General features: G+C 41.5%; 1 protein-coding gene across 2 annotated transcripts in view; it reads right to left on the reverse strand.

The window, feature by feature from the left end:
• The window catches only part of LOC100698491 (latent-transforming growth factor beta-binding protein 2), an 87847-nt gene that overhangs the window by 67162 nt on the left and 2890 nt on the right, over positions 1-17795 (reverse strand). For both annotated transcript variants that reach the window (XM_005453272.4, XM_005453271.4), the window contains exons 2-3: positions 16965-17038; positions 5002-5272 (exon numbers count right to left, since the gene is read on the reverse strand). In XM_005453272.4, coding sequence (XP_005453329.1) covers positions 5002-5272; positions 16965-17038 — 345 coding nt within the window. The remainder of the gene's footprint in view (positions 1-5001; positions 5273-16964; positions 17039-17795) is intronic.

A 17795-nucleotide genomic window follows, 5' to 3' on the forward strand; every position in this document is an offset into this window, starting at 1 on the left:
GATTTATTCTACTTCATAAATATTCAAAGAGGAGAAGGAAATGCAGAGAGATGAGGAGAAAATTCTAAGACCTTAACTTGGCTGGTCATGAGATCGGACAGATGCTGAGCTGCCGCACAAACAGTTAAGCTCTGTTGATAAGCACGCATTTGGCATACTGTATATGATGCTGGCTACCTGGCTGCCTGTACAGATGTAAAGACATTTGGCTTATTTGGCTTAGTTAGGCTGAACATCTGAATAGGTAACTGAATAAACAATTTTTACAAAATGAGCTAATAATGAGCTTAATTTTGTTTTTCTTCTAAACAAACTTAAAGAGTTTTTTTGAGGAGAAAAAAAGCTAGATGGAAGCTTAGAAATTAACAGAATACTGTGACTTGCAACAAGAAAACATAAAATTTTGCATGAAAAAAAAAACATACTTTTGACCCATGCATGAGCTTAGGAGAAGACTGTATTAAATTGATATGGATTAACAGGGATGTGTAATAGGAATGGACTGTACACTGAACCATCCTGGAAGACACAGGGCAAGCAGTTTCAAAAACCTGGCTATCACCATCCACCAGCCACATCAACAACAAAGTGGGATACAAGAGTGCAGAAGAGTAAAAGCAAGCCGAGGTGAGAGGAGCTTTGAAAGTTGGGAAGAAGTCACTGCAGCTCTGTCAGATGAATCTGGTCCTTTTAAGAAAAAAAGGGTGATAAGTGTAAATTTTTTGGCCAGTTCTTAAAAGAAGTCTGACTGCAGAGTAGTCATACGTAGACTGTAAGATGAACTCCTGAGTCTTGCAACAATCCAGCTGCTTCACAAGGTGAGAATACCTCCAGAGTGATGTTTGACTCTTAACCTTGAGTAATATTACATTATAACATTATGATAAGGTATTTTGAATCCCAAAATAAATTATTTTGTGTTGTTTGCGCATAACAATGCTCAAGTGAAGCCTCAGTCACACCTGTCGGCGAACATCTGGAAACCTCCAGTCACTAAGGAAAAATGTGCATTCTCTGACCAGTTGCGAGTGATTGCTGGAGGTCGCTGCCAATTGCTGTAAAACCGGTACAACCCCATTCATACAGGCCTAGAGACTAATCAGTGACTCCCTGGCAACTAACCATCACTAGGGCAACGTCTGCATTACACAACTGGTTGGCAAGTGGTTGTTGTTGGTTGCTGGTAGTTGCTAGTAGTTTTCCCTGAAAACAAGTGTTGGTTGCAGCAGTAAGGCAAAACTTTTACTGTGAAGTTCTTCATTTCTACAGCTTGAAAAGTACATGCAGACAAGTCTGTGTCTTCCATGCAATCTCCTAGTGACCAGAGTAATCACAAGCGCACCTTCTTTCCAGCTAGCAACTACTCACCAACTGGGTGGGGAATGCATTTTTTTTCCCTAGACAGGAAGTTGGCAGGAGTTCACCAGCTACACTCTAGGCCTGTGTGTCTGAGGCCTAAGTAATTTCATATTTTCTTATTTATTATATAACACAATTAAAAACATAAATGGAAAACCAAAGAAAATAAATATTTTAGTCAAGTGTTGACATCCTAATTTCTTTCATGCAATGGCAATTTGAAAGATGATGTTGCAACATTCTCTATTTGGTTACTGAGTAAATAGTTAAGTAAAAACACTCTGTAACAAACTTACCAAACCACAATATGAATTTCGGTTACTCAGTGCCTAATCAAAAAAAGCCTGAGTCCAGACGCAGAAGTTTTGCTGGCCTGCCGAAAACTAAGGAAAGTATCAGATTCTCAGAGATGTTGACAAACCTCAGCCGCAGACACTACACTTTCCCTGTCTGCCGCCTCCTGACATTTGCGCACAGTTGGGCTTCAAAGCTGAGTATTGACTGGACAGTGAAAAGGCCAAGCAACGTGTCTGGACAGAAGAATTACAACAGATCCGACTACAGTATATCCTGGAACTTCATGTTACCTTGTTGACTTTTTCTCTTGTTATCATTGTTTTTGTTCTTTCCCTCCTTGTTTGACTCATTCCTTTTCTACACTATTTCTTACTCTTGGCGCCACTTGACAGGCAGGGTTAGTAACAGGGTGCTGCTGACATAACAAGCCAACCCTGCTCCAAGTAAGACATATATAGTACCTCACACCTTTTGTAGTAGAAAAATTACAGGAGACTGGCTGGATGCTGCATGCACCGGGAAGCTGCTATCTCAGTATATAAGTGAGGGCAAGGCCAGCATGATCTATCTCAGCCTGAGCATCTGTCCTCCCCACTCCAGTCTTCTTACTCTTTCATTGAGCCTTGGCACCAGTCTTTCTAGCTTACTCTCACTCTCTGTGACCTCACGTTGCTCACGCTTTCCTGGCTTTGAAAACAGTGGAACCTCAGCCTGATATATGAAACCGAGACTTGCATCCACCACTTCTCCAGAGGGAGCACTGTTCCACCCCTGAAAGATCATTCTAGGCTGACAATGCAGAAAACCTGCAACAGTTCACAAGGGCTAAGCTTTAAATGTGAATCATACAAGCACTCAAATAGCTTCCTGGAAGTGTTCAGAGTCAAGTATTCTAATAACTATTTGATTAATGTTTAAATGAAGACATTTTACAATCTTGGCCGAAGCGTTTATCCTGTTCAGAAAATGACAGAGAAATATGTTGGTCACAACAACTAATGCTTGGAAATTTGGAAACTTAATAGCACTTCTTACAAGCAGTTAGTCAGCTTCGGCAGAAACACGACAGTGAAAAAGTCATAGCTGGGGTATTCGTGATTCAGAAACACTGTCGGCTTCGAACAATGTTGAACCTGCAGCCGAGTCTCACTATTTATCCCAGATCAGTGAGTCAGGACGCAAATATGTCCTGTGAGTCAAGAACAAAGCAAACATATGCATAGCAACTGTGCAATCTTCAGAAGTCTTGTATTGATTAAAAGATTTACTATGACTTCAAGATAATTGTTTTAGGAAGGAGGATGGGAAAAAAACTCTTTTATGAACCATCTGCCAAAACATTTCGTTGAGTTTTATTGTGCTACCACAAACACGTGCATAGTTCATCCAGCATAATTCCATAATACTAGCGAAAAAGCCCAAAAAGACACAAGACGCTGGCAATTAGCAAGAGGAGCGCCATAAATGTCAGACATAATTGAGAATTTTTCAGTGGGCTGGTGGAGAGAAATTACCCAAATGACAAATTGGCCAAAAAAGGAAATGATGACCTCAGTGCCCAAACGAATTATGGCACTTAAACTGACTTTGAGCGGATTAGAAAAGCACTGGGCCCAAGTCCAAAGTAGAGCACAATTTGACAAGATAAGTTTGAAGCTGTAAGCAATAAAAATCCATCAAAATATTCCCGGAAACAATTACTCCATTTCAACATCATTGACCAAAAATATGGCTCTAGTCATGGTAAAGTGATTAATCAAACCAAAAAGCTTTTTCCAACAAGATTGGAACTAAAACAGTCAGTCATCCAAGCCAAGAAACTATTAAGCCTGTCTGATTAGCAGTCTTTGGAGAATTTGCTGAATGCACTGTGAAAGAGGCCTTCATCTGAGCAATTATTAGCTGGATACATTATAGTCGCAAAGTTATTCCAATAAATCCAAGAACACACAGAACTGGTCAAAGCTTAAAGAAAGAAAAGAATCTCCTTGTACTATTTTAAGAGCAAATAGCATGGGTTAATACTTTTGTATCATACACCACGTTAGGTTTTCCTGCCTTTTACAGATTTAACTTAATACTTTTCAAAGCAAGTCAGAAAATTTATACTTGCTTTATTTGATATTTGTTCTACTTAGTGTGTATTAAGGATTTAACATATGAACCCAGTCATCTGGCTTGATTTATAACAATGGTAAACATATCCAGCACTAAAGTTGTTGGTAATGAACTGCTGTTTGTTCATGAGCCTTTAGATAAATTCTAATAGCACAATGTGTCGATTTTCTGTAAGCCTGTCTGTATGAGAGTAATTGTAGATAGAATAAATATCTGAAAAAAAAAGCAGGTTGAAATCTTACTCTTTATTTGCTCAGATTAGTTTTTTCACATTCTCAGCTCTCTGCTCAGTTCAGCTACGGTTCCTCTGCTGTTCTGCACAGCCAGCAACCTGCCCGGTTCTCCATGTGTCCATAATCTGCTCTGTCACGTCTCAATATTCCATCTGTGTCCCGTTCAGCCTCAAATAATTATTCGTCTTTTATCTAACTACAGTCTGCTAGCTGCTACATGAATGACAACAGGTGGCTGGTAACTGCTAATAGTAACACGGCTAACGTTAACATGTTAACACTAAAGATAACGGTTTAATACTTCAGTGTTGTTGATATGGTACCTTTACTGACCTCTGAAATCCCTCGTAAAGTGTTCAGTGTTATAAACATTAACGACTTCAGCTTTTCGTGAGCAGAGGAGCTTTGTGCATGTCTGTCTGTAGCAGTGCCGTGAAGTTGTGAGTAAGGTAGAAGATGCAAAGATGGCACTGTTGGCATCAATACTGCCGCAGGAGTATCTTAATATCCGAATATCATTTGTTTTGTGGGGGGATAACCAACCTACTAGCCACTGCATCACCGTGTCCCATGAATCACTGTCCTGAAGGGAAATAAACTAAAGTGACAAAATCATTTTTTGTGCCAGGCTTGCTTTTAAATTCCCTGTAACATGAGAGTTAGTCAGAGCTCATTCACAAGTCTCCAGTGGACAGTTATGAATTCACATTTTTTTGGCTTTTCTCATTTTCAGCTTTTAAAAAAAAAAAAAAACTGATATAGAACATTTTACACTTTATTGCACTTTTCAGTAAATCTAATGAATGAAATAATAAGTTATTGCTAGTTTGTTAGCTGTTAGCTTGCAAACCATGAGTAGTACCTGCTGTATGTCATAACTTTTCCAGTGTGGCAGCCCTCAGTTTCTAGCTGAGAAAAGGCTTTAGTCTTCTGAGCACTGGCAAAGCTATGGGCTATTTCTGCCTAAAATAAGAAGAGTTAGGTAATCACTTACGCAGTGTGGGCTGGCTGTCTTGTAGTCGAAGGTCGTGTGGTCTTGGCCTTTGTGGTATCAATGGCGTCTCTTTCTGAGGGCCTTTTCTGTGATTGGTCTTTCTGGAAGGGGTTGGTGCCAGGTTGAACACGCCTCAGAGCGCCTCTATCGCGGATGTACACCTGTTCTGGAGCCACCTCTTCACAGCGGGCACCCTGGAAGCCTGAGCGACACACGCAGGTATGTGGCCGGCTGCATGAGCCACGGTTTTGGCAGGGGGGCTGACAGTCAGCTGAAGAGAGACCACAGATGGAGATCAAGTTATCAGCAGGTCAAGTCAAGGCATGTACCCCCTGTGTACGAAAGGGCAGAAACAGAAAAGGCTTTGCCTGAACACAAGGGTCGACTTTAAATTGATTTAATCGAGGGGCCATTAGTTTCACTTTTTAACCAAGTTGCTTCTATTCCTTCAGCAGAGCCCCGACCTAAGAGCCTGTAGGGGCTGTCAAGCACAATTTCTCTTATGTTTTAAACTAACCTGTTTAGTCTAAATGTATATAATCACTTACATTAAATCCTTACCCAATTTCTCTCTGAGTTAAAGCCTTTAAGACAAGTTCATGGCTCTTTCCAGTGAAGCTGGTATTTCTTTAAACAGAACTTTCCTAAAAAGACCTTTTGTCTCTGATCTAGAGTCCAGTATGTGCGTTCGCTATAGCACAGCCAGTTCAAAAAGGTAATAAAAGAAAGCAGTCATAAAAAATGAGCAAATAGGAAAAACTGTACAGGAGGCCAACTGCAAATATCTGACACTTCATCAAAGAAATGTCTTGTAAAGCTGAAAAACAAACTAAATCTGATGGGGCTTACGGTACTTAAGAGATGAATGTGTGCATAATATTTATCAATAGTCTAAAAATACAAAGTACTGAGGTTATTTCATGGTCATGGAAAAATAATCTATGTCACTCTACAAGCCCACCCACATCCTCCAGACACTTCAAATACTGAAAAACACTGTGGCACGCAACTTAAAGGAATTCTGACTGATACTAATATTATACTGATATTTTGGGGTGGAACTTGAAACCAATTTTCAGCAATTAAAAATTTTTGATGCTTTAATATTTGAATGTTACAGTTTTATCAGGCAATTTTCTTGACATACATGCATACAGTACTGTGCAGGTCTCAAGCTATCCCGCTTTTCTTTATATTTTGCTACAAAAATACAAAATGGGTTCAGAGATTTTTAGAAACATGCAGACTTATAAATGGAAATACAGAGTCTGCACAATTCTAACAAGCTCAAAAGTCAATGTTTGGTATGACCACCTTAATTTTTCAACACAGCCTAAACTCTCTTATCCAAGCTTTCTTGCTAATTTTGTTTAAATAGTCTTCAGGAATAGTCCTCCAGACTTCATGAAGGACATTTAAAGGTCTCCTTTCAGTGTTGGCTGCATTTTGTTTCATTCTCTGTCATGACAATCGCACATTGCTTCAATAATGTTGAGGTTCAGGTTCTGGGAAGGCCAGTCCATGTTTTTCTATCCAGGTATACTTTTACAGCATTGGTACTGTGTTTGGGATCAGTGTCAAGCTGAAAACAGAAGCTGTTGCCCATCAGAAGCTCCACGACACAGCAGCCTCCACCATGTTTTACCAATGGCTGGAGACATTCCCTTCCTTAAGAACAGTGTTTGACAGCCACACTTCCACTGACACTATTTCTCATGAGCCTTCTTAAGGAAATGACTTTCAGATAGACTGTTCTTTTAGGCCTAATACTTCCTGTTTTGTCACTTGCCCAGTTTCCTCAGACTTTTTTAAGGGCACACTGCACACTGTGCCAAGACATGCCAGTCTTTGCTCCCATTTCTTTAGCCAAATTACCCTGAACTCTGGTCAAGACTCAGTCCTGTCTATTGCACATATGATGTATTAAACACAAACAAATCTGCAATAACTGCTTATTAGCTTTCCATAAGTGTATTTCATGGACTCCTTAGCAACTTGCCGTAAAGATGCTACCACAATGATTTGCATACTCTGCTACATGTGCTACAGACAGCGCTCAGTGGAGGCAGCCCTGCTCAACCTTATGTGGTGATGTCAAAATTCATTTTCGAATTGCTCCACAAAGTTTTCATATTGACTGTACCGTACAATATTTATGTTGATACCAATATATCTGTGGTATACCAATATCGAGCAGCTCTAATTTACAGATAATAAGCTCTCAATCTCGGGATACGAATGTATGCAGTTGACGGCCCTCGAGGATTCATGACATTATCCTCAAACACTAAATCGAGCCACTGGTCTGTAGTGGCTAAAGCAAACAGCGGCGCTCTGTCAACATGGCTATGGAATGCTATTGACACAGATGCTGGAGTGGACACTGACAAATCACAGGCAGGAACGCAGCCACAGCTCTTGGCAGCGAGGAGCGCTGGCAGTCAGATGGACCCCACCGGGTGCGAACGGCGCCCTACCTGCTGCACACTTCCTGTTATTGCAATACTGGTATGACTTTGGACATTTTATGTTTCCTTTTAGTCTTGAGCGAAAGCACAAGAGGACCCCGAGGATGCTGTTTCTGATGACAGGAGATCAAACTGACAGGAGGAAACATGACAGCGCTGTGTCACACATTTACTTTCAAAGATAAGATATGAGTACCAAATCTGCGTTTGTAGCTCTGTATTTTGGTTTTCACATTAGAGCCCTTGAATAGTTAATTGAAAACCACTACATTATGCATCGTCAGGCTGTGGTATGATCAGAAATCCTAACAAATTGCGGCTTAAATATCAGACATTCACCGCTCTTTTCAGTTTCATGGTGGAGCACATTTTATTTAGACCACCTAATTCATTTCTTTTTAATTACTCTGAGGAAAATGTACACCCCATTTGATGAAGTGTACACATGGGAAGAAATGTGGTTGTAGATTTGTATGACTTGGTATGTGATCCGAATTTTCCATCATGGGATAAAACAGGGATTGTCTGAGCTCTACTTGGCAAGAATCAAAATACATCATCTAACTAAAGCACGGGCTGGCTGGATGCCACCGTCTTGTCCGGAGTCTGCTTAACCTCAAGTTTGTGGATGAAGCAGTGGATCAACTAGGCCACAGATTCCCGGGACATTATGCTGGAGGGACAAACTAGGTATAATCAAACTGTATTCTTCAAATAAGCTTTTAGAAACAAAATGACCAAAGTGCACGGAGAGAAAAATAACCGATTCACGGCTGGCTTACGATGAGATATGTTCAATCGCGTGACCCGTTTTCAGCTGCGAGGCGCATAATTGACACCAGACAAACAAATGCTGCCTGTGCTGACAGCAGCACAGGCAGGTCAGTGACTCTGGACCTGACATATGCCCCATACGAACCGCACATAGGCTGTGACGCCGTATCTGTGGGTATCTGTGTTGTCTCTGTGCCCTGCCTCTGGGCTGTTGAGCACATTGTCACAGTAATTGCTGCCGTCCAGATTTGTCTTGCACATCATTAAAACTAATTGCCTCGCATTCCATCCATTTCACAAATATGCGCAGCAATTATTACTTTGCGAGAGTAATAATAAAATGAGAATCCATTGGAAATAAAAGAGGAGAAATGGCAAACATTCCTGGCATTTGCCGCTTCAGCCTTAATTATGAGTGAGGCAGACGGGCCAAGTTTTTGGAGTTCGTGTCCACATCCAGTCATCTGAAAAGAGGAGGGCTGCTGGACGGGTATCGAAAGCTTTGATCGATGAGCGCAAACACGCTGATCCGCACACATGAGAAATGAACACGTGGAGGAAAAAATCTTTAGTCTTTAATGTCCAAGTGGCATCTTCAAGGAAGTGCTTGACAGCTACGGTTAAAGCAAATCTCCGTCCAAAATTCACTCATGCAGTGAAGAAACGCTTTTCTTTAAATTGCTTCATTTGGGAAAGTTCTTGTTTGCATAATAACTCCTCACCAATATAAAAGCAATGCCAGGGGTTTTACTGTTTATAGTTTCTTTATTGGGTTACAGTTACCTCATAACTTCAGGTTTGCATGTGCACGTAAGTCAGACAGATTCTTGTGCCTCTTCCTCTGGTCTCTCATTTCCAGCTCAGCGCTCGTTTCCAGCGCATTACAGTCCACCAGAGATTTGCCTTCCCTTCTCTCTGATTCAAAGTAACACAACCCATTAAATCTTTACAGTCCTTTCATTCTGCAAAGGGTGACCTGAAACCATATCTGACACAATACAAACTTGTAGAAAAATCTCCTCGCTTTTTACAGGTCAGAAGAGCAAGCAAGAGGTAACCTGACATTTCTGAAAATAATATTGGTATTGAAAGCCTAATCACAATAATCTCGGGAAGGACCCGCTACAGGCTGAGAGCATTATGCACCATTATGAGATTTAGAGGCTGAAAGCTGCTCTCTTAGTACAATATGATAAAGGCCTCGACTACAAACCCTGAATCTCAGAGGCAGGAAGTTGGAAAATAAGAATGAAAGTGGAATTTAAGCAACTTGCTGCAAGTTTGCAATCTCCGTCCACATGCATGCAATGTTAGCGAAGAGGCTCAAGATTCTGAAAGTCATTCAGAGCATCGCAGGCATGAGTAAAAATCTTGTGACTCAACATGTAGTGGGGTAAACCTCATGTGATGACAGCAGGAGGCTCTTTTTAGGAGTCACCACAGAACCTGACAGATCTCATGAAATAGGTCAAGTGTTCAGGATTGCGGGGGGCCACGGTGAAGAGACAAGCTTCAAAAAATTCCGCTCATCTGGACTTGCTGTCCACTGAAGAAGTAAGAATTGGTCTATTGAGCAGTTAATACAATTGACCTTCAATGCTAACCATTTCAAGTCAGTGTTAATCTCTCCGCAACATGTGATTTCCACATGGCTGCTGGAGCGAGTGCCATCATTTCATGCTTTCCCCGAATGCTAACTTTGCTGTCTATACCCAAACTGCTGTTACTGTAACTTTGCAAGCCTTCATTAAATGCTCATAAACAAACATCTCTATTTTTATAATCAAAACCATAGGGGGAGTGCGCCTGACGCTGTGTGACTGATCCCATATTTTCTCTTTGTGGTGAAGCTTACAAGGGTAATATTTCACTAAATTAAGGTGCTTCTGTCATAGACGTGCAGTTACAGTCACAATGTGGCTTTTTTTCTTTGCTTGTTCGTTCCAGTACAGTAGTTAAAAGCTTTTCTTTTCCTAAATCTGTGTGTGTGTGGAAGGGGGGGATTTGTTAACCTACATCTGACCCATGACAATGTATACATTACTTTTAGCCATGCTGCTGTGTGCCTCTGCCACGCCCCTCAATCTCCCACATTCAGCCCCTAATGGGCCACATGCTGGGCCAGTCTGTTGAGGATATCTGGATCTGGGGGGGGGCATGCAACTAGTAAAGCTGACTCTGTGAGACGTGGTGCTCTCCAAAAACCCACAAACCCCATCCTCGTGAGGGATCACAATCCCAACAACTTCCATATGGTCTTTAAGCAGGAGGGTGCTGTGATATATGGTTGGCTATGGGCTGTGGCCTCAGTGAGAGTGTGTGTGTGTGTGTGCGACTGAAGGAGAGCGGTGCTTGCTGTTAATGTTCATCTGTAAGTGTCACTCAAGCTCAGGCTTGCTTCTTGGGGTCGCTGAACGATCTACTTCAGCAGATGGACTTCTCGCAATATGATGTCACGAATAAAGTGTGGCGTGCTAATGAAGAAGCTTTGTGTGACTAATTGCGCTCTCCCTCTCGCCTCTCTATTTAATTCTTAGCAGCTTATGAACGATGATAAACAAAAGAGGCATTTTACAAGGAGATGTTTGGGTCCAGACACTGAACAGTACATAATTTTCACCACACTTTTGTCTGTGGTAGCAATTAGAAAAACATGTGGTCTAGGAGGCCAAAACAGGGCCCAATTGCAACCTACAAAGAGAAGCACCAGCTGGACTGGAGAAAACAGCAGTCCTGGTTTGGGAAGACAAACTGAGAGCGGGCTGTCCAGTGTCTATGTTAATGATGGGGTCTGGGACAGTGGGGTGTGTATTGATTACAGGAGCTGTCTAACAGGCCATAACTCTCTACAGGACTGCCAAAGGAGTGTCATGCCCCAGAAGTGTAAACTGTGCAACCCTCACAAATCCACACATATGACACATGACGTCAACAGAAACACAAGCATCCTAAAAACCTCTTCCTGTTTTTGTAAAACAATGAATAGAGCTATGTTGGCCAGGATCTCACTGGTATTAGGTCTGTTGTCAGTTAAAATTCACTCCTTTGGAGTATTAATGAGTCTTTTTTTTTTTTTATTTGAATGACTAATCAGTGGAAACACAGTGTTTCTTTAGTGTGATTTTATTCCTGTATGATATTTATATTAGTCTTTATCTTCATCATATTGGTATATTACATACAATATGATACATATTGGGAACTAAATTCTTAGTGCTCTACATTAAGGGGATCCTGGAAATCCCATAGAAGCTTCACATTTACACATTTTCCTATCATCAGTAACTCTTCCGCTGCCAATAATAAATAAAATATTCTCATTTTGCACAAAATGGACAAACTAGGTCACTTACACATTACAGGAGCTCCTCAGACATGGAAGGCCATGGCGTGAAGCTCCCAGCACACAGTTTCTGTGCTGACGTTAATGCCTGAGGAGGTTTGGAGCTGCTCATGAGTCAGCAGAGCCTCTGTGACTTTTACGCTCTGTAACTTTAGATAGTCTGCAACTTGAATTGCTGTGGTTTAGAGTTGCTGTGAATGCTTCCACTTTGCAATAACACCACTTACAATTGATTGTGGAAAATATGTAGGAGGGAACGTCATGAACTGACTTGTTGCAACGGTGGCATCTCATTACAGTACCAGGCTTGAATTCAGAGAGCTCTTTAGAACGACCCATTCTTTCACAAGCATTTGTAAAGGCAGACTGCATGGCTAGGTGCTTGATTTTATTCAGGCACCTATTCAGTGAGATTGAAAACACCTGAATTCAAAGATCGAAAGGTGTGGCCCGGTACTTTTATCCATACAGTGTGTAGGTGGCATGTGTGGACAAGGGTACAAATCACAATAACACTAATGTGCAAGTCCAGATTCTTCATTTCAGCATATGTTTCCTCAAACAGACCAAAGATTTGACTTGATATGTCTTAATATGTCTAAGTATTGGGAGTCACAGACTTTTAAAAAATAGAAAGTGATGCAACAAATGTGCTGTAGTAAAGATGGCGGACCTACATTTCGGGGAACTGTTTTGGAGGTCAGAATACACGTGTATGTACTTGTTTCTTTGCCAGCTGCTTCCCACATGTTATAACAAAGATGAGCATTAAATGCATTTCACACATAAGATCAGGTTCAAATATGAAGTGCTGTGATGAATAAATAGACAAAGAAGAAGGCATGGTCTTATGCTTTTACGGTGAATGCAATTAATGAATTAATTTATGAAGAAAAGGCTTTGTAGGAAGGGATAACCATGAAATTTTAAACAGCAGGGTCGAGCCTTTACTGTACTGTCGGTGTTCCAGACAGGAAAGTTGTAATCCCGCTCAAGCTACCCTGGGGACATGATGGAATCAGAGAAAAATGTTGCTTGCTTTATTTTTTGCTTTGAGAGGAAAGTTACCTTGTGGTGGCAAAGGTAAAAACTGAGGGAGAGTGATTTTTCTGCATGAGGAGTTACTTTAGAGCCAGGATGGTGCTCTGAAGAGCACAGCAGGCCAAAGAAAGCTGGAAGGGAATCAAAAAGAAACTCCTTTCTACCACCTTACACTCTGTCAATCAACAACAGCCTAAGAGACTGAAAACAACTTTATTCCTCCACATGAATGAAGCACCTTTCATCTGCCCTCTCTAAGAGACAACAGGTTTAAATCAGGAGCCATCTGTGGGGTCACGCTCTCACTGTTAGCTGTACTTGCAGCATGTTGCCATATGTATCACGTGCTTTTGTCAAAACACTGTGATGTATAGCGTGGTGAAATTAATTCTGCCGCACAATCCAAAAGCGTATGCTTCGGGGAGCACTACGAGCCGGGGGTATAAAGAACGGTAGTTCCTGTCAGTGCTGCAGTTACCCTTTCCCCACTGTTTCCTGCCCTTAAGTATTCTATATTGTCCCATGCATTCACTCTGTGTGTGGCAAACCATGCCATTAATCTGATTAGTAAAACAGCCATCAACCTTAGAAGCCAGAACAACCCAGCACAACTTTAGTGCGCTCTTTTAAAGCGATCCTTTTCAGCACGCAGACTGAAATATTTCAACAGCAGTTGAATAAATCTCTATTTCTTTTTCTTAAATAAAGAACATCTGTCTTCTCCCGTCTTCTCTGCTGCCATAATGAGGTGTACACTGTTCAATTTTAAGTGACATAAGTGTTTGATGAAATTTTATAAAGATGTTTGTGTCCTTTTCCTTGTTGAGATTTTCTTAACATTTCAGTTTGGCTTTATGAGAAAATACCTCACCTATTTGTAGAATCCTACATGTTTTATGTTTTATGTTTAGCTCTAAATGAAATGCATATAATACCTGGTGATCATCGGCATAGCCACTCAACACATGAGTTCAGATTGGGACCGTGCTTTCTCATATGTAGCACACAAAAGAAGATGGCCTTCCTTAGAAGTGTTCTCTCTGCTGGAAATACTCAGTTTTGTTGAGGAACAGGATGGAGCTCAGACGGCGCACACAGGATGTAACACGTATGACAACCACTCGAATTCACAGGTCAGTTCTCACATGGTCATAAACGGACATCACACTGACTGCATGATTCTGGGCTAGGAAGCACTGAATGTCCTGTGGTAGTGAGCTGCCCATTTGCATTGTAGCAAACAAGCTCAGGGCTGCAGTCGTCATGCTAACATTATCACTCTGTGCATATTAGCAGGACTGCTTTAGGTGCAGCCCGACAGAGCTTCTGTGGCTGCTACTAAACAAACTACAGTAAACTGCTTCCATTTAAAAAAAAAAAAAAAAACGTGTGAGCAATCCGTAGTACCCTATCCACAAAATGATTTACTGCCAGCCACATGAGCGCAAAGATATGAGTGGAAAAAAACACAGTAATGTGATTTAAATCTACATTCCGGTTACAGGGGGCTTTAAAAGTTTGGGTTCTTTTTTTCAAAAAGTGTTTTAAACCAAAACTTTAAAACAGTAATTTTACGCTGGTGTACAAGACATCTAATTGAGGGTTACTGTATTTATTCTAAAACATGCCAGCAGTTCAAACTTCCCCTCTAATTCCATATCTAAGTATCTCACTGTTTTGTAAATAGTGGTTATTTAGAAGCCAGTGCAACAGATTTGTCGGTACTAAGCAAACATGCTGCTTTCTCTCATTTTTTATGGCAATTACTGTTTAGGCAGCTGCACATCATCCCCATGGTTTACTACTTATCGATGTATTTAGTGAATGCCTTGTAGAGCTGTTGGTTAAAACAACACTTTAAACTGATGGAAATTCTTATGTTTTAGTTAGAGATCTGACCATGAACTATCTGCAGTTTTCCATCTGAGCACTGCAGATAGTCACCAGGGTGTTGACAGCACCGGTAATGGAGCACACTGTCTTATAACTAAGGCAAGGCTGCTGCTTGGCTATTAGTAGTGAAGCTACAATATGGGCTCCCTATGCTCCTTTTTTCTGTGCAACTGCACTTTTGATGAACAGATGTGAATCATCACACTGAGGAACTAAGTTTTAAGTGCTGACCCAGAAACAAGATTCCCCATTTAACTCACCAGGAGCTTTGATTCTTCTTACGAGTAAACAGATGGAAATATAGCCAAGCTTGCACCTGGCCTCACTTTACCAGCCAAACGCAACACACACACACACATCTTTGGTTCTCAGCCACCATAAATAAAATTAATATTCTTTAGGTAAAACAGTGGTAGTAAAAGCCTATAAGCTTTCATCTGTAATAAAGGCAGTTAACTTCACCAGAAGCCAAACAAGTATGACACAGCAGAGGAAATGCAATGTTCTTCTCAATGATTCAAAGCCTTACACCAGAACTCACTGGCTATTTTTGGCACATGGAATTTGCTTTAATACATAAACAAGTCTGCTAACCATCAATCCTGAACTTGAAAACAGAGATAGTCAGCACCAAACCTTCCAGGATGTGGGCAGGACCGGGGATTTAGTGAACCAGATGACGATCTCTAATCAGACGCACAACCGAGACTGAGACGTCAACCTTTTAATAAACACGGCTCTTAAACGTAAAAATAGCCGCACTCCCGGGACGACCTGTGATCCAGTTCCTGTCACATGTTTTCTCTGACCTCAACGCAACTGAACAAGGAGGTATTGTGAGGAAAGCGTGATTCTAGACACTCAATACAGCCTCAGCCGCCACTTCGTATTAGACATTACTTCAATCCCTTCAGCAAAAATTTCCTAGACACAACTCAGCCACGTTATGTTTTTACTTCTTGCTCCCGCCCGGCACGTTTGTTCCTTTTCTTTCCCCCACTGTGAAGATGTTTTCTCAGGTTGCCCTCTCCCAGTAAAGCAGGCTGGATCTCGGGCAAAGACGAAGTATAGATAGCCTGAGCTTGTTTTCCTCCACGGAGGTCTTCTACGTGGGGGCTTCCAGTCCGCGCTCCAGTCTGGGGCCTTTATGTTGGCACCTTGCCGGCTGTGGCGCTTCACTCAGCTGATGATAGCATAGCCTCCAGTCAGACCTGGGTCAGGGCCAAGCCATAAGAGGGTCCAGATGGTCAGACAGTCCCCTGGCCTGCTCAGATCCACCGCTTTGTTTAACATAGGGGCGCTAGGCTGAACCTGTTATTTTCTGGCAGATTAAAAGTATTTACTCTTTTAATTTAGGTAACTCCAGCTCCACATTAAATGTAATTTACGCCTTGGTAAGTGTGCCTTTAACTCTGCATTGAGGGAGGGGGAAAATAAATGGAGGGAAGCTTTGTGTTGAGCACGAGGTAGGCAGATCTAATAAGAAGACTGCTGGAGCCAATCAGCTCGCTGTGTACCGGCTGAAATGTGTGTGAAACGGGCTTGCGTGTGTGAGGGGGAGATAATTAGCAGAAACAAAACAGAGAAAACAGTAAACAAGTCCAAAAAAAAAAAACATGGCCAGTTTTACTGCTAGATAGATGTCACTTTACAGTGTGGGTTTTACTGCGCTTGTAAAATTTAAAGATAACTTTTACTAAAAAAAAAAGGTTTTCATTCCAACCTGTTATTTCTGCCTACAGCACAACATGCAAGGACCAAATGTGGAATGAGTTGCAGCAGTCTTACTTTAGGATCATCTGAAATAGCATGTCTAACAAATGGATTTTCTCCCAGCGATAGTCTATATGCAAGCTAAAGAAAGAAACAGCAACACTGTTCGGGCTGAAAGGCGCTTTTTCAGCCCGGGTCAGTGTTACATTTTAAAGAAGTGGCTCTGTATTCATTCACAGCCTGTGTCTTCTATTCCACTTTTAATTATCTGGCTATTCAATACTGCTGCGGTCGAATAAAAAGAAGCAGCAGTTCCACCCATAATTAAGGACTGCTGTCACAAAGACAGCCAAGTGCTAAGCGTCAGTAATTTCCAAGCGAGGGTCTTACATGAAAAGAAAAAGGCAAACACTGCATGATGAACATGACCATGGGGGCAATAACACTCAGGGAAAACTTTCATAGGGCAATTCCGCTTGACAGGATAGTCATTAGTAGCCATTTACTATGTTATTTTTCAGTCTGAGGGCCTTAGATTGTAAAGCCTCTCTGTCTGCAAAGTTTACTAGTAGAGGAAGTTCTCTTCTATATAATGCATGTCAGTGTGCTTGTGTGCCACTTCACCAATTTGTGTGTCCTCGGTTGCCAAACTGAGCAGCCAAATCAAAGGATATTCAAGCAAGGTACGTTTATTTAAAGTTTACACAGGGTACTGAGTTAACGACACTTACGTTTTATGCAGCGGTTGGTTCCTGGTGCCAAAGCCCAACCAGAGCAGCACTGCTGACCTCCACAGACATTCGGCCTGAACAAAAGACCACAAAAGACGAGAAAAACAGGGTGAAATAAAAGTTCTTTTTCTCAGGTGTTAATCCACAAGGCAATAACTGTGAGTAGGGTGAACCTCCTCGCATGACAAACTGATCTGATTGCAAAGGCTGTTAAGGGTTTCAAATCCTTCTGATGTGGCTAGGCTATTGATAGGAACAACTCGGAGATTACGCTATAATTGCATTTTATTTAATAATGGAAAAAAAAAATCAGGGCAAGTCACGAAACTTTATCTGTGTGTGGACCCACAAGTCCCTCGTGCTGTTATGCGAGAGTCCAGGGTGAAGACAAATACAGAGTTATCTGAGCCCTGGAAGGATTAAGCGAGGCACACGGGACACGAAAAAACACCCTGCATCTTCTATAAATCATAGAGCAAATGAGAGATGACAAGTTTTAAACAGCTATATCTGGATTCTTTTACTCTTTAATCCTAACTGGTAGTCCAGGCCAATTTTTGCGGCGAGATAGATGAAAAGGCACCAGACCGCAAGAGCAACTCTGGGGCAACAGTCAACACGCTGGCATGGCTCTGTGCCCCATCATCTTTTCACAAGATATTACAGTAAGTGGATGTCTGACTCATGGTGATTTGAGAAGATAACGGGGATTGACTCATTGACCTCAGTTGGATCGCGCTCAGTGGATGCTCTGAGTGTTACTGAGGCGTCACAGGGATAAAATGCAGTTATTTGGACCCTCTGGCAAGCTTAGTTTTGTCATAAATCAAA

Source organism: Oreochromis niloticus, linkage group LG19, assembly GCF_001858045.2.
Source record: "Oreochromis niloticus isolate F11D_XX linkage group LG19, O_niloticus_UMD_NMBU, whole genome shotgun sequence".
NCBI lineage: Eukaryota > Metazoa > Chordata > Actinopteri > Cichliformes > Cichlidae > Oreochromis > Oreochromis niloticus.